The sequence below is a fragment of the Acipenser ruthenus genome, chromosome 34 (assembly GCF_902713425.1).
Source record: "Acipenser ruthenus chromosome 34, fAciRut3.2 maternal haplotype, whole genome shotgun sequence".
Lineage (NCBI taxonomy): Eukaryota > Metazoa > Chordata > Actinopteri > Acipenseriformes > Acipenseridae > Acipenser > Acipenser ruthenus.
Genome location: NC_081222.1, coordinates 3,400,550 through 3,423,286, shown reverse-complemented (window position 1 = coordinate 3,423,286; position 22,737 = coordinate 3,400,550). Strand labels below are relative to the sequence as shown.

The 22,737-nt window shown below is 42.5% G+C and overlaps 1 protein-coding gene across 1 annotated transcript; it reads left to right on the top strand.

The window, feature by feature from the left end:
- Positions 1-623: 623 nt before the first annotated feature.
- Positions 624-21,924, top strand: LOC117402067 (mucolipin-1). Its single transcript, XM_059007072.1, has 14 exons — positions 624-1,205; positions 6,684-6,916; positions 8,000-8,167; positions 10,411-10,567; positions 11,218-11,296; positions 11,882-11,978; positions 14,059-14,158; positions 15,177-15,283; positions 15,708-15,857; positions 15,999-16,100; positions 17,145-17,267; positions 18,104-18,310; positions 18,802-18,932; positions 19,252-21,924. Exons 1-14 carry the CDS (start codon positions 1,151-1,153, stop codon positions 19,286-19,288), a joined length of 1,746 nt encoding a protein of 581 aa, XP_058863055.1. The 5' UTR covers positions 624-1,150; the 3' UTR covers positions 19,289-21,924.
- The last annotated feature ends 813 nt before the right edge of the window (positions 21,925-22,737 follow it).

Genomic DNA, 22,737 nt, shown 5'->3' with positions numbered 1-22,737 from the left:
ATCAATATTAATCAATAATAAAGGCTGCTGAGAAAGATAAAACAGGGTGGCGCGTCATTCATGTAAACCAGTTAACACTGGGCTTGATATTGAATGGGGTGACTCTTCAGCCCATCCATATTCCGTCTCTAATACAGGGAAATAAGAACCATTACACAGCAGTTTGATCCACTCCTAGTTTTACTGTGAGTTTAGCAAGACACACCTGAGCTTCTTACCTATACACCGAGGCTAGGTTGTAGTAAAACGTGGTATGGGTGTACTGCTATGCAATAGGAGTCTCATTTCCATCCCTGCTAATATTTTCATGCATGAAAACAAAATACGAGAAGGCAGTGACTTCTACCCTGTTTAATTTATTTGTTGTTTATTTATTACAGCGTTTGAGACACATCCTAGCACAATCAAATTGTACGCGAATGAATTCCAAATGAAGATTTATTCACGTGCATTTTTATTTAATATTGCAGTGCTTAAGACAGTTTTTTTGTTTTCATAAGGGTGGAATCATTTGTTATTTCAATATTTATATTAAACGGCGTCCCAGAATGCAAACAGTGTGCACACAGTCTCTTCTGCATCTGGCCCGTATTACAAGCCTTTTATCGATGTGAAAGACCGGCATTGTCTTGCCGACTGCAACCGGATCTCGCAAGCCGCGGGGCGTGCCGCTTTGCAAGTCTGATTCACAAGTTTGCAATACACACGATGCAAACAATGCGCAGACTCCCTCGGCCGTTGTGACCCGTCTCACGTGAGTGCAGCGCTTGGAAGCGACATCACATGGTGAAGCGGACCCTGGACGCTTGTGATCTTCAGCAAACGCACCCGAACTGAGCAAGGCGCTGACAGACAGTTGCGCTTCATTTAACAAGTCTTGCTGCAAAGTGCACGCGAATAAAGACTGGCAGCTGTACTTGCGTTTAAAATAAATAAAAAGAAAAAAGCATGCAAGCTGACACCGCGTCTGTTTTTGCGGGTCACATGATCTCCAGGAGGAAGTGTGTTTTTGCTGGTGTTGCGCGCACTCACTCAGGCAGTGTGCTGTATTTTGGGAACATCGTTTGAGGTGTACAGTACAGCTTAATGCATTGAAACAGTGGCGGCGAGGGGGAGCGATCCGAAGCTATTATATTATTAAACAGAGAAGATGGCTACCATTGGTGATAAGCATTGCGATCACCACGACAGAAGTACAGATTCAGGTACAGTATGTTTTCCGCTGTATAAGTATGAATGAATGTCTACAGCAATACTGGTACGATCACGGCTTGTGTATTTGTTGTAGGCGGCTGTTTACGTTATACTAAGATCACAACGTGAGACACGTGTTGTTTTTCTGTGCATCGCATTCTATTCTCTGTCTTTGTTTCATTCTGTTAAACGTTTTGAATAAGTTAGCTTCAAAGGTACGGCGATCAGCTTCTGCAATGATTCTTGATTTCCCTACGCTGGTCTCATAGACTCATTTTGGATATGTAAAGACGCTACCAAGTTGTTATTGACAGTAAAGGCGAGTACGTGCGTTGCTCGTCACCCAGTACGCTAGTTCCTAATAATAGAAACATGTACATTTTGCCCTAGTCAGTGAGTGTTTATATGCGGTATTGTATTAGCGCAGTGACCCAATGTAGGACGCCCCAAAACACTCCACAGTATAAACACTCTAGAGTGTTTTCAATGTAAGTTGATAACACTGAGTGTAATGAGCGTACATTCAAAACACTCAGCTGTGTTTTGAATTCCCGTTCAAAACACTCCCCTCGAACACCACCATATCAATAAACAGTGTAATACGTACATATACCATAGTAACTGCTTAAATAAATAAAAACTGATACGTTTTATTTTGTCAATGTTTTTTGTTGTTGTTAGTAGCTTATGTATATTTTCTTTGTATACATAAAACCTGTGTAATAATACTGCTAATCTAAATGTGTCTAAACGAGACTAAATATGAATGTCGTTCCGTATTTGACTGTTAGAGCTATTTACTATTTAGCTAACCAAACAAAATATATACAGTACTGTGCAAAAGTTTTAGGCAGGTGTGAAAAAATGCTGTAAAGTAAGAATGCTTTCAAAAATAGGCATGTTAATAGATTATATTTATCAATTAACAAAATGCAAAGTGAGTGAACAGAAGAAAAATCTACATCAAATCAATATTTGGTGTGACCACCCAAAAAAGCTGTCTAACAAGGATGAGCAACAATTGAAGATAATATCCTTAAGGAATAGAAAGAAGACAAGCATTGAATTGACAACAGAACTGTCTGAAAGCACAGGTGTCGTCCATCCATCAATGCAATAGGAGTCTTATTCCATCCCTGTGGTTTATGCAGTCAAAGAAGGACATGCTGTCCGAAACATCCGAAGCTTTCGTGTATAAATCTGATTGTGTAAACTCTACTGCTTCTCTTCCTTATCCATTTATCTGGTTATTCTCAGTAGCAAGGGGAAGTAGCAAGGAGAAGTTGGCTCAGTAATTGCTGTTTCAGATCAATTATTGCAGGAGCTGAGATTACGGTGTGGTCTCGTGTTGAGAACAAAGTGTGAGCCGGGAGGTTGTGGTCCTGAATCCGACCCTGCAGCCCTTAGCAGACTGCCCTGCTCGCTGTGTTTGTGTGTCGTGGAGCTGGGTGTGGTAACGTGCGTGTCAGAGTGAGTGGATCACTGCAGGGCTGTGTCTGTAGGCTACGTGCCAGTTAGATGCTTACCACATCGGAAGTGGAGCAAGGTTGGAAATGAGACTCGTACTGCAGAGCAGTTTAACATTACACATGATTTTTTTTTCTTCTGAGATGGCACTGTTGTTGCGCAGGGTGGAAGTCCATGTGCTTGAAAGGGCCGTGTTCGGTTGTTTTTTCTCCTGCTGATGTGACTCAACCACACAAATCCCGTAATCATGTTATTGTTTGGCTCCAAATGCTTCATAATGCCGGCGTCTCGGGTTGCTGTAACTGGGCACGAGGGCCAATACACAAGTATGGGCTGAGCATTCACCCTCACTACTAAGTTACAAATAAACACAGTTATCAACTCTCCCGACTCCCTCCAGACAAACAAAGGATTTTCGTCTCCTTTATACAGATGACCACTCCCCAGGTAGCACTCGGTTACCTATTTAAGGAACAGCCACACCTGTGATTGCTGGCTGGGACTGAATTAACCCCACTATATATCCCTGTGAGTCACTGTGTGCACAGTTGTACCATGTTAATGTTAAGTTTCCTGTGTATGCATCTATGTTTTTTTTCAAAGTTATGCCAGGGCAACTTCTTGACCTCTGTGGAGTTCTCACACACACACACACACTGTATGTCCTACTCTGTTGTCTTAGACTTCCACTTTCACACTCGTGATGACTCTCCAAATTGCAGAAGTGTCGACATGTTCCCCTTAGCAGAGCTGCTCCCCGTCTCAGTAATTCTCCCAGCGTTCGAATGGTCTCGGGCACACAGTCCACAGGACTGAGCCGCTGGCTTCTGTTGTAGTTTACAGGGCATTGGGACGTTATGTTTAGTGTTGAATGTGGATACTGCATTCATAAGATGAGAAATTGTGTAGCGTGGGACATGGAGAAAAGCACTTGTTACAAAATGATAAAAAAAAAATTTGTAATTGAAAATTTGAATTTTGCCTTTTTAACAAAAAGTGCATCATTACAGATTCTATTTTGCACTAATCTTGGACTAGCTACCTGAAGGGTGTTTTACAAATGAGAGGAGGCCGTTCAGCCCATCAGCGCTCATCCGCTTCCTAGCAGCTGAATGATCTCCACACTTGAAGTATCCCAGTGATTCAGTATCAACAACATGGTTCTGTAATCATTCCATCCCCTCACCACTCTGCTATACCATCCGTCCTTAGTCTCTGTGTCATCTCCGACTGTGTGTCCTCTGGTCCTGGAGTCTGTGCTGACTTTGAAGTATTGGTTAGGGTTAACTCCGTTCGTAGCGCATTCCTGTGAGTCACACTGACATTCCTACCCAGGTCACAATCCCGCGTCGTGTGAAACCACGTACCTGGGTCGTACCCGGGTTACCCAGGTCCCAGCGACCCACCTCAGGATGTGGGTCGACATGCTTTGACCCGGGTTGAGCGAGACGAAATGCATGACGGCGAAACATTTGCTGTAATCAACATTTGGGCTGACGGTTCAATCCAGAGAGGCTGGGATGGAAGCGTCTGTAACAAGCTGATTCCGGGGCATCAATACACGCCTTGTGTACTTGCATCTGCCACCCAGGTCAACCCTGCTGTATCAAAAGCAGTGTGAAATCGCGTACCCGACCCGCATGGCACCGGGTCCTGCCCGGGTAGGTTCTGACCTGGGTAGAGCATGCCAGTGTGAAAGGGGCTCAAGATTGTCTGTTAAACCACTGCTTTTCTTTCTCTGTTTGCACTTCATAGTGGAGATCGTGGAAAGCGATGCTTTTAAGTTAGCAGTTGCTCACAATCCCACAATCTCTGGAGCCTTTCTCCAACCTGTCCCAATGTGCTGTCACCTTTTTAAGGTTTTTAGAAATGCAGAACATTCTGTTCCCATTCTTCAAGCAAGTCAACGTTAACACCACTGCAGTGCGAAATAGTTACGTAAAGTAGGAAGTTGCTCTGTACACAGCTTACAGGAACTAAAAAAACAGGGAGAGCCTGTGCTCTGATCTGATTGGAAACTTCAATATGAATCAATCTTTCTAAACTTCAATATGAAGCAATCTAAACATACCTTCATGTAAAATGTTTAACCTTTTATGCCGTAGTAAATCTATTTCCATAGCTTGTGCGTGTCATCTCCAAAGCAGCTGGTACGTAGGTACCTGTAAGCAGTGCGTTTATGATGAGAGATGCTTGATAAGAAAGAAAGAGTTTTTTTTTTGGATGTACACAAAAGGTTTAAACAATTAAGAAATCATGTATTTCTTCAGCTGTGTAGAAAGAAAAGCAATCAGTAAACTTATTTTTCAAGAATTGGATGATGTCAGGATTATGTCAGAATAGAATGTTTATTCCAAGAGGTTCCAAAGCTTTTCCGAGCAACCTTTTTAATTTTTTTTTTTGTACCCTGTAGTTATGCCTTTCCTTTCAAACCTAGATAGATGGGTGGATGTGGGATAGTTTAGCACAAGCAGTGGCCAGACCATCTTTTCTCCAGCCTCTGGTTCTCTCTCTGAGACTGCCACCCTGTCTGGTTATACCGTCTCGCCAGGTTTGAAATTGCTGGCTCTGAGCACCCAAGACGACGAGCCACAGCACGCTGCGCTAGTCCAGCCTCCGACATGCCGATCGCACGAAGGAGCTGCTCTCTTGACAGACATACTGGTTTTTTTTCTGTGATTTTCTTTATTGCTTTTGTTCAAGCTTGCAATTCAACAGCTGAAATCACTCCATATCCAGCGTCCAGTCACCTATCTCACTAATTAGGTGATTAAGTGCATATGCTTCAGTCATAGTCACTCAAGCGTGTCATGGTCAAGGATGAATGATCGAGTGATTTAAAAAGAAACCAAAAACATTTTGTCAATGTCCATCATTTATATACCTTATTTTTTTTCGAAAATAAATGTGCTATAATAGTGAGAAGTTTCTTTTGATGCTCAGTATATATCGTTATACATTTTGTAACCGCAAAAGTTACATCTAAATTTAACTGTTCTGCAAATACAGCCCTTCAGATGCTTTTATGACGCCTCGATATAAAATAAGAAACTGAAGCCAAAAAACGATCTATTTCGTGGTGTTTTCCTCCCCACAGTGATGATGAAGCTCCATTTTCTGTGTGTTGAGCTTCATAGCCAGTGTGATATTTCACTGCTCTGATTACGGGCACATCTAACTTGACTCCTCAAAACAGGACACGACAGTTTGAAGCCAAAACTTTAGGATTTACATTTTTTCCTGTAAAGAAATATTGATTTAGAATGTATCAAGTTGCATAAAAACAACTTGTGCTCAGATCTTGTTTTAAATTATTTTATTATTATTATTAATTTGGTATTTAATGGGTTGATAAAGCACCTGCTGTCATGGAAACGGTTGCTGTTAAACTGGGAAAGAAGACAATGAATCGGAGGACTTGTATTACAGTGTCCTACAGCAGTGTGCAGCTTCATTAGAACGCCTCGTTGCTTCTGTAGTTTGGATTTGTTGTGCGTATGAAATCAAACCACTGGAACTGAAAATCTTGGAAAAGTGTCAAAATAGGCAGATTAGTGATTGATTATGACTTTAATAGGCCACACTTGCAATTCATTTTAAATAGTAAGAGAAAAGGAACACACAGCCGCAAATGGTAAAATGCACGAGACTTTCTAGAAGTTGTTTAAGATGCCTGTTTGAAGCACAAAGTGGTCGAACATTTTCACATGAGTGCCTGTTTCTATGTCACTGATTACTGATTGAAAATTGAAATTGAAGTTTTCATGCAGGTAGGTATATAAAGGATATAAATGACAAATCCTGAAGGGTTCTAAGACGTTTGCACACGACTGTCTACCACCTAGTCACCCCAGGGTTTATTTCCATTTTAATGTAGCTTGTTCAACTCTTTCAATCCTGGATAAACCATTTAAAGACGTTCGTTTGGTCTAGACTGCTATAAAAACTCTGCATTCAGAAATTCGGTTTGTAAAATGGAGTGTTTTAATAGTTACGGCGTTGTTGTTTTGTGTGTTTGTCAGAAAAGGATCGTTTGCTGACCTCCGTCGCCGGCTATGGAACCAACAACCTCAGCGGCAGCGCGGGTGACCCCCCGGTGACCTTAGGATGTGGTTCGTCGCAGGAGGAAGAGGAAGCGCTGCGCAGGAAACTCAAGTATTTCTTCATGAGCCCCTGTGACAAGTACCACGCAAAGGGACGCAAACCGTTCAAACTGGTGCTGCAGTTTCTGAAGATTGTCATCGTCACCGTGCAGGTACAGCAGATACTCTACAGCAGGGGTGTCCGGCCACGGTCCTTGAGGGCTATTCCACTCCAGATTTAACAAGGACTACGAGATCGTTAACTACTTCACGGTCTGGGTGGAGGTTTAGTTGGTCCAGCTCCACAATCTAGAACACGGTTGGTTCTAACCCTGTTCTAAATTGTTTAATTGAACCCATGAAGCCTCCATCCAGACCCTGAAGCAGTTCATGATCTCATTTGACCTGTTAAACCTGGAGTGGAGTGGCCCTCCAGGACCGGGATGGGTCACCCCCTTACCCAAGTAGTACTTCACTCTTCTGTGCATTCCAGAGATCAGCACATGTTCTATGATGGCAGGGCAAGAGAGCAGCACACAGCAGACAGGCTACCAGTTATCCAGGGCCCTCAGGTGACGGGTGTTTGCAGAATTGAAGGTTTTATTGCCCTCCAAACAGTAATTAAACTGGCACACCTTTTATTTTTAGAAGCTCTCTTTTTAGTTTAATAACTGTTTACAACTAGCTTACCAGCACGAAAATAAATGCTTTTCATTTGTTGGTAATGGTTAGGTAGTATTTAGTAAATGTAGTCATTTTAAAATCTAAATTGTTTGACAAAGGTTTCCCCTTCACGGTCTCCAAGTTCATTTAAACAGCACGTGTAGCAAATCATTCTCAATACATCGTACAGTAATAAAAATAGCGTGGGGTGGAAAAATCTCTACATCAGGAAAAGTTGTACATTTCTGATAGGGTTACAGGAAGAGCACATGGCCAGTTTGAATACAGCTTCAGTGTACACTAGCTGTCCCTGTTACTTTCATCAAAACATTTAGAAATGCTGCATTATTATCACCAATTTGGTACTTATTAATTTGTAGATTGCCAACATTGTGTGTTTTACAAATAACACATTTTTAACACTGGTTTAATTAACACCTGCTGGTTTAAACAAAGCTGCACAAACCAATTATTCGGTTATGAGGGTTGAGCTCTCCACAAGCGAGGGTCATCGATGTCGATTGGGCTAACTTACCATTCCAAGTGAAACGAGTAAAGAAACAGCGGCTTGGGTTTGTGTGTTTCTCTCTCAGCTGGTGCTGTTTGGACTCAGTAATCAGATGGTGGTCATGTTCAAAGAGGAGAACACCGTGTCCTTCAAACACCTCTTCCTGAAGGACTACTCCGACGGAGGGGACGACACCTACGCAGTGTACACCCAGGGAGACCTCTACGAGAGCATCTTCTACACTGTGGACCAGGTCAGGGGTTACTGCAGCGTGACCCTGAGAAGGGTCCCAAAAGCATAGCAAAGTTTATTAAAACATGGTGAAAGCATAGCAAAGTGTAATAAAGCACAATGAAAGCATAGCAAAGTGTATTAAAACACAGTGAAAGCATAGCAAAGTGTAATAAAGCACAGTGAAAGCATAGCAAAGTGTAATAAAGCACAATGAAAGCATAGCAAAGTGTAATAAAGCACAGTGAAAGCATAGCAAAGTGTAATAAAACACAGTGAAAGCATAGCAAAGTGTAATAAAACACAGTGAAAGCATAGCAAAGTGTAATAAAGCACGGTGAAAGCATAGCAAAGTGTAATAAAGCATGGGGAAGCATTGTAAAGCACAGTGACCTATGGTAAAGCATATTAAAAAACACCATGGTAAACTAACCCTTGTAAAAGTTTCCCATAGTAAAAGCATAGCAAAGTGTAATAAAGCACAGTGGAAATATTGGTAAAGAATTGTGAGTTCTACTAAAACATGTTAATAAACATGGCAAGCCAGGGTAAACTGTGGTAAATGCATAGTGACCATTTAAAACTGCATAAATATCACGGTAGACTTTTATAAGGGTAGCAACCCAGTCCTGGGTTTCAGAACTCCCCTTGTTTAGCTGTATTATTGCAGTGACCAGGTCGGTGCCAGGAGTCTGAACTATCGGGCCGCTGCTAATTCTGCTCTGAATGAACTGATCTCATTTCTCATCACAGCATGAAGTCACACCCGAGTCTGGGTTTGCTCAAATCTTCAAACGGATAACATGGTTCTGATCAGCTTTAGAAAAAGGAGGCGACTGAGTGGAGTTTCTCCCTGTTTTGACACAGATGAATAATTGGCACCTTGTAAATGACCCCTCGGTTCTTTCCCCCTCAGGGTTGTGGGTGAGGTGAAAGGAAAGCTCAGGTGAACCTGTGGATGAACTGAGCTCCTTAGGAACACAGCACTTGAAACCACAAGCAGACGCTGAAAAACAAAGGTGTCTCTCGCCTGCAGTCTGCAGCCTCTCGCTGCTCAATCCAGCTGTGCAGACACACACGAACACAGAGAGAGTATCTGCAACCACAGCTCACTGACTTCACTGGGTGTGGACCAGCTGTCTCTCTCGCTCATCTGTGACTTTAACGAAAGATACTGACGAAGCACTTTCAAAACGTTTGCCTCATAAAAGTTTACCACAGTAAATTTGCACTGTGTGTCCCATGGTAATACCTAGCATTTATCATAGTTTATAATTACCTATTCTTTACCATGCTTTCACTGTGCTTTATTACACTTTGCTATGCTTTTACTGTGGGAAACTTTTATAAGTGCATTGCATAGGGTTAGCAGGGGCCTGATTGATCAAACTCCTGGCACCTTCCTGGTCATTTTAATAATATGCCTGAACCAGGGGAGTTCTGAACCCCAGGACTGGGTGCAGCAGCAGCAGGGCTAGTGTGAGTTTGTAACCCTGCTCGGACTCCTGGCTCCTGATCATTTCAATAATAATAGACTTCATTGAGGGAAGTTCTGAACCCCAGGTTGGTAAGGATAAGTAATATATTTTGAACTTCCTTGTTCCTTATTTTCCTCATTAGTCTGTTGCTGGAATTGAGACAACATGACTGAATCAATTTTTCCACTTGAACACAAAAAGTTTAAAAATAGACTTTGTATTTCACCAGCATAGCTAGCTCTCCAACTGGCAAACATTAACCATTTTTACAATTTGATTAACCATTATGACCTGTTCAAAACCAGCACAGTAGCCAGTTCTGGTCAGGGTAAACCAGTGCTAGGGTTTGCTGGGGGCTTCCCCCCATGCTTTTCCCATGAGTAAACTATGCATTTACCATGGTTTTAATATGCCTTTCCATACCTCTCTGTGCTTTACAATGCTTGCCTATTCTTTACCATGCTTTCACTGTGCTTTATTGCACTTTGCTATGCTTTTACGATGGAAAAGCTTTTATATGGGTAGTATTGTCCAGTACAAAATCAGTGTATAACTCATTTGTGTGTAATCTGAGGTGTGTGTTGCAGGGATGGAAATAAGACTCCTATTGCACAGCAGATTGTCATTCCAGGTTTTACTACGAGCTTGATTAGCCACAGTGTATGGATAACAAGCTCAGGTGTGTCTTATTAAACTAAAACCAGGAGTGGATCACAGTGTTGTGCAATGGGAGCCTTGTTTCCGTGCCTGTGTTGAGTGTTAATTCTGTGTCTTTACCCTCCCTCAGTACCTCGCTCTCTCTGATTCCACTGTGGGACGCTACGCCTACGTCTGGGGGCAAAAGGCCAACGAGAGCGCCCTCTACCTGTGCCAGCAGTACTACAAGAAAGGGCACATCGACCCTGCGAACGATACCTTCAATATCAACCCCACCGTTGTCACGAGTACGAGAGAAGAGCGAGATTTTAGAAACCATTTTATTTTTCTTAAACACAGTTTCGTGGCCCATACTGTAATGCCAAATCTATTTCTAAATGATGTTGTTTCTTAATTTTCTGTAAGAAACCTCAGAACTTTACTAATCCACCAGTGAGTGAGTTTAATTGCGTGGCACTACCACCCATTAAATGAGAGCAGAACTCTCAGATAGAATGTCTTGGCTTCTTTAACCCTTTAAGGTACCAGGGACATATGTACCCCACAAATAAAATTATGCTAGCTTTCTTATTTTTGCAAGGAGGTGCACGAAACAGGGTTTGCAATGTACTGACAGGTTGGATCCGGTCATCCAGATGGTCAGTTTCCTCCTCGTGTTACTCGAGTCGCTCTCGAAAGTATTTTAAGAAGAAACCGTTTGAACAAGTGTACCTTAAGGGGTTAAAAAAAAAAAAAAAACTTAAGGAAAGTAATTTTAAATAACAATTTTAAATATTTAAATTTACCGCCACAGTTTACCAGTTTTAACATTTTTGAAATCAAACAGAATCCTTGCTTCAGTTCCAAATTGTTGCTATTTATGTATTTTTTCCCCCCAAGGCTAGTTTTATTTCTGGCCTTGGTCCTAACCGTGTCCTTCTTGCTTGATTCCCTGCAGGTTGTGTTGGAGTCAATCCCCTGGCGTCCCCCAACGAATTCAGAGGCAGCTACAAGAACTTTACTCTCAAGTTCCACAAGTAAGTGCCTGTCACTGCAGAATGGCTGGTCCTGTAGGGGTGCGTGATGTCACTGCAGAATGGCTGGTCCTGTAGGGGTGCGTGATGTCACTGCAGAATGGCTGGTCCTGTAGGGGTGCGTGATGTCACTGCAGAATGGCTGGTCCTGTAGGGGTGCGTGATGTCACTGCAGAATGGCTGGTCCTGTAGGGGTGCGTGATGTCACTGCGGAATGGCTGGTCCTGTAGGGGTGCGTGATTCATTGTGTATCGATGAGTCGTGATATTTTCTTTACGTGATATAAATCGTATCGTAATAGAGGTCTGCATCGTGTGTGTGTGTGTCTTTGTCTGTGTGTGTCTCTCTGTCTCTGTCGTGTGTCTCTCTGTATGTATGTATTTGTGTGTGTATGTGTCTGTCTGTCTGTGTGTGTGTGTTTGTGTCTGTCTCTCTGTATGTTTGTGTGTCTCTCTCTCTCTCTCTCTCTCTCTCTCTCTCTCTCTCTCTCTCTCTCTCTCTCTCTCTCTCTCTCTCTCTCTCTCTGTGTCTCTCTGTGTGTGTGTGTTGATACTGATCTGCAATGTTTGTGTCTCCTCACACTTCCAGGCTCATAAATGTGACGATTGAGTTTAAACTGAAAGCGATCAACATCCAGACCATCATTAACAACGAGATCCCAGACTGTTACACGTTCACCATCACGGTGAGCGCCTCCCACACTTCAGCACATTACAGGACTCACTTCTCCCCAGTAATGTCATCTGGGTCAAAGCATCTCATAGGTTGCAAATCATGTCAGTCATTAAGGGCGAGCAGCCGATTGGCTACTGGCTTGCAAACAGAGATCTCTTTAAGCTGGTGTTGTACCAGATAAGTTATCAAATAAAAATGCACGTGTGCCGACGTGTGTTCTTTCAACACTGCACATCTGAGAGCTATGTAGAGAGTGAAAGTGCGTGGTAGGGGGACATTTGTGGAATGAAATTGGTCAAAGCAATCACTTTAAGGAACAAAGAGTCTATTTATGAACAGAGCAGGACTGTAGCCCGGTTTTCTGTTTGTTCAGCTTGGATTAAGAGACTGTATTGCGCATTTAGAGGGGCCTGGTTCAGAACAAGAGACTCTGAAGAAATTAACAGTATTTGCGTCATAAGAACAGGGCTGGGAATGTGTGGAATTCAGGCACACATTCTTAAAACTTGATAAATACATTCTCAGCTTGATTTGAGGTAGATCCCAAACACATTGAAACATACAGTAAAAGCATAGAACAGTGTGATAAAACACAGTGAAAGAATGGCACAGCATGGGGAAGCACTGTGAAGCAGAGTGGTGTGAACTAATGCATAGTATAACCCAGGGGAAAAGCATGGGGGAAACTGCAAAATTACTGTGGTCAACTTTTATAAGGGCCACCACAAATTGGCACTTCAAAAATCTGTAGGCTGCATTTGAAAACACTACAGATCAGGTTTTGGGTCAATGAGTAATGTACTCTCCATTTTAGACACTGTGAGTAAAATGCAACATTACCTTGAAGTCATGAGTGGCAGCAGTCACTCATGACTTCAAGGTAATGTTGCATTTTAATGCAGCAGTGTGGAGTAGTGGTTAGGGCTCTGGACTCTTGACCGGAGGGTCGTGGGTTCAATCCCTGGTAGGGGACACTGCTGCTGTACCCTTGAGCAAGGTACTTTACCTAGATTGTTCCAGTAAAAACCCAACTGTATAAATGGGTAACTGTATGTAAAAATAATGTGATATCTTGTAATAATTGTAAGTCGTCCTGGATAAGGGCGTCTGCTAAGAAACAAATAATAATAATAATAATGAGTACTTTCTGTACATACTGTAATGCTAACTTATGGTCTATGCTTTAACTACAGCCTTGCATTAACTGTAATGCTACTTTAAACTACTGTACAAAAACTTGGTCTCACAATACAAACAAAAACAATAAATTGTTATTTGCTTTATTGACCACAAGCAATATGACTGTGAAGCAAATAAACACAGACACAGAACATACATATTTTTAATTCCAACCCTGCAGATGGAATATACTGAACAAAAGGTCTGCATTCACATACTATATATTTATAAAGAAACGATAATATTGTATTCCTGACTGATCGCTTTGCTACAGCAATATAAAGCATCCCGACTCTCTCCAAACACAGAATATTGTATTTATTATATAGATTTCCCTTCCAAAAAAATTCAGTTGACATGTACAGGTAAAATGGTAGATTAGGTTGAGGGAGACTAAGACAGCGCAGAGAAATCCAGAATCCAGTCTCTTATTCACCCGTCACAAACACGCATTGCAAGTGAGTGGATTCAACTGTACGTTGGTCACGTTTCTGGCAATTCCCAGGCAGGTTACAGTGTCCCGGCATTCTCTAGCCACGGCATGCAGTATATTCACAATTAACCACCGAGACTCCGGGAACCAACGAACCACAAGAAGCTTGATAACATGCAGCAAAATTGCTCTGCTTATTCGTTATGCGTTAAATTTAAATGTCGTGTGTAATTCGTATTTTGTCAATGCTTATCTGGAGCGCTTCTGGAGAGCGGAAGGGAGTTCCACAGTCTGTAGAGAAGCAGGGAGCCCTGTCCCTTTGAGTGATTATTCCTGGGCAGGGAGAGATAAGCAGGATCAAAGTGACTCGGTACAAACTTGAGTTTCTCGTCGTTTACTGTGTGTCGTGTCCATGCATGTACAGGCTGTGCACCCCTAATGCAAGCTGGTCATCTTCATTTCCTCTTGTTAATTGAAGGTATTGTTCGACAATAAAGCTCACAGCGGAAGGGTTAAGATCAGCCTGATCAACCAAGCCTCGATCGAAGAGTGTAAAGACCCCAACGTGTCCGGCCACGGTAAGAAAAAGGGTTTCCAAAAAATCAATCGCGTTTCAATTTTCAATTGATCCTGTACCTTTCAGGGTGCTGTTCATCACTGGACTCTGTAAATATTGTGAATGTATTTCCTTTTAATGTTAGACTGCGCTGTCCTTACAGTGGCGTTTAAAAAATACTCTGTAGCTGTGGGGACTGGGTGCAGTTATTTAATGTGAACGCTGAACAAAATGCGAAATATATATATATCGGTTTTCTATACAGTAGTGTGCAAATTTATTAAAACACCCCACCCATTGGAAAATTGTCAAAATAGGCAAATTAGTGATGGTCTTGTTTAATTATTCACTGTAATCAGCCACACATGCAATTAATTAAAAATAATAACAGAAAAGGAACACAGTCACACATGGTAAAATGCAGGACACTTTTTAGAAGTAGTTTAAGATGCCTAATTAAAGCACAAAATGGTCTAACCATGAGTGTCTATTGTTTCTATATCACTTAATAATCTAAAATGTAAATTCTCGCACCCAGAGGTTTTCATGCAGGTAGGTATATAAAGGATATAAATGACACATCTTGAGGTGTTCTAATACATTTGCACACTGCTGTATCACAGTTTATATGGTTTGCTTTTTTATTTTTATTTTTTATCCGGTACTTTTTTATAAGCCTCAGGTAAGGATAGCAGTGCCATAATTCAAATGGAATCCTAAGTTTTTTGAATATTTCAGAAATATTTCTGATAGCGGTTTCACCCATTCCAGGTTTTACTACGAGCTTGATTAGCCACAGTGTATAGGTAACAAGCTTTTTAAACTCCTAGTAAAAGCAGGAATGGATCAAACTGCTATGCAATGGGAGTCTCATTTCCATCCCTGCAGTGCAACAGTTGTCAGTTTCCTTGTGTTTGAAGGCCTGTAGGCAAACTGAAGCTGAGAATCACAGGCCTCTCTCTCTCTCTCTCTCTCTCTCTCTCTCTCTCTCTCTCTCTCTCTCTCTCTCTCTCTCTCTCTCTCTCTCTCTCCCTCCCCAGCGGAGAACTACTCGCGGCTGGCGTTTGACGTGTTCGTGGTGATTGTCTGTGTGCTCTCCCTCGTGCTGTGCGGCCGCTCCATCGTCCGAGGACTGATGCTGCAATATGTGAGTGACACAGCCGTGGAAACGCAATGTGAATGCTGCAGTCAGACATTTCCCATTGCACAAATCAGAAAACATTAAAACATGCAGCTATGGCCAAAAGTTTGGCATCACCCAATAAAATGAACACGTTTTGCATCCATAAAATGGAATGAAAGCTGCTGAATAATGTTATGTTAACATATTGAATTACATACCGCTTTGTAGTTTTCCAGTGTATTAATTAGACAGACGTTTTGTCCAGTGGCTTCTTCTGTGTACTAATTTGTAAAGAAGGCAAAATTGAAGAAAGCCAAAACGTTTTCTTCTTGACTTGAGTAGTTTTACCAGGATTGAGTATTTTTGAAGATATAGATAATTTGGGACAGCGTGTGCATTGTTCTCACCTCTCTCTCTCTCTCTCTCTCTCTCTCTCTCTCATCTCTAGGAGTTCGTTCAGTACTTCCAGGTCTACTTTGGCCGGACGATCAGCTGGACTGACCGCATGGAGTTCGTCAACGGCTGGTACATCCTGCTGGTCATCAGCGATGTCCTGACCATCACTGGCAGCTTCATTAAGATGGGCATCGAGTCCAAGGTGAGTGATCACAGCAAGACATTGTTTTCCCGTAATGTTTATAATATACCCTGTACAACAGGAATCCCAGCATCCCGGCATGGGCACACCTTGTATAGCACACTGCTCTGTGTATAACCTGCCTGTGTGTGTCTTTCTCAGCACCTGGCCTCCTATGACGAGTGCAGCATACTGCTGGGCACCTCCACCCTGCTGGTCTGGGTGGGAGTCATCCGATACCTCAGCTTCTTCCAGAAATACAATGTGAGTGTCCACCTGTGTGAGACAGACAGAGAGAGTGAGAGTGAGAGTGAGTGAGAGAGAGACAGAGAATGCTATGCATTCACTGTCGTTTACCCAGCATCTCATAAAAGTTTACTGCATTCACTGAACTGGTTTGCCATGTTTATTTTGGTTTTTTTTGTAAATATGCTTTACCAGACCTCTCTGTGCTTTACAGTGCTTCCCTATGCTTTACCAGACCTCTCTGTGCTTTACAATGCTTCCCTATGCTTTACCAGACCTCTCTGTGCTTTACAATGCTTCCCTATGCTTTACCAGACCTCTCTGTGCTTTACAATGCTTCCCTATGCTTTACCAGACCTCTCTGTGCTTTACAATGCTTCCCTATGCTTTACCAGACCTCTCTGTGCTTTACAATGCTTCCCTATGCTTTACCAGACCTCTCTGTGCTTTACAATGCTTCCCTATGCTTTACCATGCTTTCACTGTGCTGTATTACACCTTGCTATGCTTTTATAAGGTCCTGTCTGTCTGTGTGCGTGTGTTGCGTCTTTACCTGAAAGAGCTGACTTCTGTTCAAAGTGTGATGAAAAAAATCAGTGAATTATGGAACGGTGAAACATCAGGGGAAAATCACTCCGGTCCTGCTCCATTGCTGCAGAGCAGTGTGTTCAGGGATGAGAATGAGACTCCCATTGCATAGCAGCTTAATCCACTCCAGGTTTTACTGTGAGTTTAGTAAGACACCTGAGCTTGTTACCTCTACACACTGTGGCTTATCAAGCTCGTCGTAAAACCTGGAATGGGTGAAACTGCTATGCAACAGGGAGTCTTATTTTGATCCCTGCTGCACACACCTCAATAGAGTTTTACATAGATTTTGGACTGGACAATGGTACCTATAGTAAAAGCATAGCAAAGTGCAGTAAAGCACACAGAGGTATGGAAAAACCTATTGAAAAACAAACCAGGGTAAGCTGTGCTGTGGTGAAGGCATAGTGTAACCACAGGGAGCCTCCCTTGTTTCCAGCCCTGGAGTGTGTAACGCCTCGCTGTGCTCTGTAGGTCCTGATCGTGACACTGAGAGCTGCCTTCCCCAATGTGATCCGGTTCTGCTGCTGCGTGGCTTTCATCTACCTGGGATACTGCTTCTGTGGCTGGATCGTGCTGGGACCCTACCACGTCAAGGTGACCACTGACACTCATAATGCAGTGCAATACAATACAGGTCAATGCAGTACAAAAGAATACAGTGCAATGCAGTGAAAAACAGTGCCGTTCAGTGCAATACAAAGCAATGCAATACAATTTAATTCAATACAATACAGTACAGTGCAATACAATACGGTTCAATACAACTTGGAATTGGGAATTGATTTTAAAAGGAGTTGGACATGGAATAGGAATTGAAAACAAGGAATTGACCCCAGGGGAAAAGCATGGGAAAGCTGCAGAAATACTGCTGTAAACGGGGGCTCCCGAGTGGCGCATCCAGTAAAGGCGCTCCTCGCAGGATGTGCCCTATAGCCTGGAGATCACTGGTTCGAATCCAGGCTATGTCACAGCTGACCGTGACCGAGAGTTCCTAGGGGGCGGCGCACAATTGGCTGAGCGCTGCCCGGGTAGGGAGGGCTTAGGTCGGCAGGGGAATCCACGGCTCACCGCGCATCAGCGACCCCTGTGGCCGATAGGGCGCCTGTGGTTCTGCAGTGGAGCTGCCAGATCTGTGTTGTCCTCCGGCACTATAGGTCTGGTAGCATTGCTGTGGATTTGCAGTGCGAAAAATGACGGCTTGGAAGGAGCACGTTTCGGAGGACGCGTGTTTCAGCCTCCGTTTCCTGAGTCGGCGGGGGGGGTTGCGAGCGGTGAGCCGGGGATACAGATAATAATTTGGCATGCTAAATTGGGGTGAAAACCGGGGTAAAAATAATTGGCGACGACTAAATTAAAAAAAAAAAAAAAAAAAATACTGCTGTAAACACGGTGTGTGTGTGTGTGAGTGTTTTTTTTTTCTCTCTCTCCAGTTCCGCTCCCTGTCCATGGTCTCGGAGTGCCTCTTCTCCCTGATCAACGGGGACGACATGTTTGTCACCTTCTCGGAGATGCAGCAGAACAACTTCCTGGTGTGGCTCTTCAGCCAGGTGTACCTGTACACCTTCATCAGCCTCTTCATCTACATGGTGCTCAGCCTCTTCATCGCCCTCATCACCGGAGCCTATGAGACCATCAAGGTAGGCAGGACTTGCAGGGCAAAGCTCACTGTAGGGATGGAAATAATACTAGTAATCGCCTTTAAGAAGTATTTATCGGCAAAACATGTTTAAATGTTTAAGAAACGGTTGTCTAATTGAGCTCCTCAATACGGCTCTCGCTTCATTCAGCAGAAGGTGCAAAAGTGTAAGTGTTTTGAGCCATGTAATCCTGTTTAGTGAGCTCAGCAATGCTGAAGCAGTGTTTCGTCCATTTCACTTTGTTATTTTTTGTTGCTGGTCATCGATGATAACATTGTACAGCTCTGGCTTGGGATACTAAATAAAATCTAACACCCACTCTCTCTCCCTTTCCCTCTCCCTCTCTTTCTCCCTCTCTCTTCTTGTCTGTGTCTTCCCCTCTTTCTCTACCTCTTTCTCTCGCTGTCTCCCTTTCCCTCTCTTCCCGTCTTTCTCTCCCCTCTCTCTCTCTCTCTCTCTCTCTCTCTCTCTCTCTCTCTCTCTCTCTCCAGCACCAGACAATGGAGTCTATGCACATCACAGAGCTCCATTCCTTCATAGCGTCGTGTAAGGACACCCCAAACTCCGGCAAGTTTCGGGGTATCGAGACCTCCGCCTGCTCCATATTCTGCTGCTGTGACCGGTGAGTGACCTGGGAGAGGGGGAGAGAGGGTTATGTATGTGTTGAGCTTCATAGCCAGCGTGAAATTTCGCTGTTCTGATTACGGGCATGTTAACCTGTCTCAGAATAGGACAAAGCAGTTTGTAGCCAAAACAAAGGATTTATTTATTTTTCTGTGGAGAAATTTAGAATGTATCAAATTACATAAATCCAGCTTGTGTTCTGATTTTTTCTGGGTCATCTGGTCAGGGGTGTTTGTTTTAAAAAAACAGTTCCCTAAACAAATTTACAAGACTCATTTTTATCTTTTTTATATTTTCCTTTTTTTTTTTTTTTTTAGAACCACAACCTACGAAGACGCCTTACTGATAAACTGACAGACGTGCCCGGAGCTCCCTCAAGTGGACAGTGGGAGGTACTACAGGAATAACGGAGGAGGCGTGGCCACTGGCTGCACCATTGATTGACAGTGGCGTGAAGGGACGATAGGGGGCTCGGGTCACCCAAACCTGTTCGCTCTCTGATTGGCCGAACAGGTTTTTGGAATCCCATGTGTAGTTTACAGCCCCTCTATTTGGAGTCTGGAACTTCCAGCGATCTAATTCCAGGCTGGTCAATACTAGTTAAATCCAGAGACAAGTGTGCTGCAAAATCCATACCTCGGTTTTGATTTGATTTTCAGGAAAATGCTTATCATCTTTTCTGTAAAAAGGAGAAGCTGAGCATTGCCAGACAGCCTCCTGCCATCGTAATCAGTGCCCGCTGTGCAAAACTTGATGCAGACCAGGACCAAATTCAGTGCCAGACAAAAACAGCATGCTTGCGCCAACATGTGCCAAGTACTGTACCAAACAAAGAAATCTGTCTAAGAATCAAAGATAAACGGTAAGGAATAACAAACCAGGAAAGCAATATTGGCTTGAAAAGTTTTTTAAAAAGGTTGGGCTGCTGTAATTTTCCAGGTTTTATAGTGTCATCGTGGAAACATTCCCCTGCTACAATACAGCCGAGCTCTGCTGTGTAAAAAAACCACAGGAGATCTTCACAAAAAAAAAAAAGCAACATTCCTAACTGAATCATGCTGCCCCTCACGCAGTGCTTTCCTGTTTGGTATTAGTTTAGACTCAGGCGGTAACGACTCATTAAAACTATAATAATTGTCATTATATACAACGTGACAGTCTGCACTGCGTTCGTTTTTAAAACTACAGAGTTGTGTCGTTATACAGCATGCATACGTGTTTGTTTTGCTTGCAGACAGTAAAGCTAGAGCTACCAGTTTAAAAGGGGTTACAGTTTCCGTAATTACAGTATCCTGTCTTGTCCGGTCCGTTTGGTGATGCTGAAATTTATTCTTGTGGTAGGACCTCCTCCCTCCTTCATTTCTGAAGGACAGACGCACAATGCTAGAGATGTTTCACTGTTGTATAAATGCACTTTATAGCACTGGGACACTGCACAGCAGCTAGAGTGAGATTCAGGTAATCCCACAGAGGCTGTGGATGGTGTTGCTGAGCCAGTACAGCTGCTACCTTGTTTAATACAGTTCAAGTATACCGGATTCCTGGGTGTTGAAGTATTCTGGCACGGAGCTGCCAAACTGCTGGAAACTGAAGAAGCTGACATCTCTGCTGTCATGGTTTTAAATCTCCTTCCTTTTATTTATTTTACATTGTATTAGCTTTCATTGTGGAGGATTATTTTCCTCGCCTCCTCCTCCAATTTGTTCACTTTGAAGATACTGTGGAGTTTCTGTCTCTTCCATGTTGGTCCGCACCTTTTTAGTGTCTCCTAACCAGGCATTATTGGGGTGGGGAGGGGGCTGTAATACTTGGGGACCAACATGGGGAGCTGCCACTGTGTAGCTTTGCATCTTCGGAGATTTCAAAGTCAGCAAGTTGACAGTGAAAGAGAAAGGCAGATCTGTTTTTTTTTTACTTTGTCTCCTTGAAGTTATTGTCGCTAACAAAAGAAAACACAACGAATTTTCCCTGCCGTACGCATCTCCTCAATATACAGATCTCCATGGAAAACACAGTCTAAGCAAACATTGTTTCTGGAACTACACTAAGTTCTCTGTTTGTAAGCCGTGCTTTCTGTTTGTGTCGCGCTTCCTTTTGTCATTTTGGAGAGGGAAACTGTCCCCCCGACCCCTTCCGAGCTGTCTTTCCAGTCTGTAACCAACCAGCTGCTTCCCCTAATGACTGGCACGCTTTGCAGCCAATAAGATGCTTCTGAAGTAAAGCAGGAAGAGGCTTCTTGGAAGTCAAGCCAAGCAAACTGAAATTAACGTTTTTCTTCCCTGTAGACAAAAGGTTTACAGGATTAACAAAATCATTTATTTCAGGGGCTCCAAAATAATTCACACCAACGGGAAATTCATGTTAAGTGAATTTGTATTGTAAGAAGTCATTTATAACAAGCGACTGCTGAATGTGACTGGGACCATGTAGAAGATTCATAGCATCAGGAACTGCGGCTAATCCAAGTCCATGTTTATTATGAAGGGACTGTATTTTATTAACTACAATCATTGTAAGTGCTTTTAGGCTCAACTGTGCCAGTGTGCATTGATGTTAAGGGTGCTTCGTGTCTTTTAGACACTGCGCTGACGATTTTTTTTCTTTTTTATTTTTTTTTTATTTTTTAGCTCCTTTTAATCAAAGCTTTGTGAAATTCTCACAGCTAGTGTGAAAACAGAAGCAAAAAGTGAGAAGGGACTTGGGTACAAATAATGAAGCCTCCTTCAGTTTTATTTATTTAGTTTTTTGGTTTTAATTACACTAGTGCCTGTGATGATGTTGTTCATAGTCTGTGATGTCACATGGTTTGATGAATACCTCCCTGTTTTAAGTTGCACTGAGAGCGCAGTTCGCTGTTGGTATAGATCACAGAGTCAGGCAGGGGGCGCTGTTGTTAATGTAAATGAAGTCTATTTCATTGTCCTGAAGATGTATTGCCTTTTTAAGTTTTGTTTTATTTGTTTTAAATAATAAATATATAGTAAAGAGAAGTCTCTCTCCCTCTCTTGTGTCTGTGTATGTTTTGACTGGTTTCTTTGTACCTGAAGTTGTAAAGGAACAAAAAGGAAAGTTTAAAATGTGCATAAATTGATTTCTCCAAATGCATTTTTTTTTTTATATATAGCTTTGAAAATAAATCACGTTATCCCTTATAAAAGTTTACCACACTATTTTTGCAGTTTTACCATACGTTTCCCATGGTTCTAGAATGCATTTACCATAGTGTTCCGTGTTTTAATATGATTTAACATACCTCTCTGTGCTTCACAATGCTTTCCTGTGCTTTCACTGTGCTTTATTACACTTTGCTATGATTTTACTGTGGGGGAACCCTTTACAGAGGAAGTAGATTTTTAAACTTCTCGGTTCTATCTTGTCTACAATATGTGTGTGTTTAGAGTTATAGAACTATTTTTCTGTTCAGTGCTGCTGAGCGAGTATTTTTTAATACTGCAATCTGTACTCAGTCCTAGATCTTTATCAGCAGACATGGACTCAACAGTAAGATTTGGACCTGTCGGTACATTGTGAATTCTGTTTTGTGCAAAAATAAGAAAGTTGGCATCATTTTATTTGTGGAACACATAAATCCCTTGTGCCTTAAGCTGTAATGACAGTCCACATCCAGCGGGTGGCACTGTTTTCCTTGGTGGGGAGACTGCTGCTGTACCCTTGAGCAAGGTACTTTACCTAGATTGCTCCAGTAAAAACCCAACTGTATAAATGGGTAATTGTATGTAAAAATAATGTGATATCTTGTAACAATTGCTGACTTACCGGAAAGCTAAGCAGAGACGTGCAGT

Excerpts from the sequence above, each read along its gene's own strand:
- LOC117402067 (XM_059007072.1), top strand. The coding sequence starts at position 1,151 with ATGGCTACCATTGGTGATAAGCATTGCGATCACCACGACAGAAGTACA. Across the intron at positions 16,101-17,144 it reads GCTTCTTCCAGAAATACAAT|GTCCTGATCGTGACACTGAG; the intron begins GTGAGTGTCCAC and ends TGTGCTCTGTAG. Across the intron at positions 18,311-18,801 it reads GAGCCTATGAGACCATCAAG|CACCAGACAATGGAGTCTAT; the intron begins GTAGGCAGGACT and ends CTCTCTCTCCAG.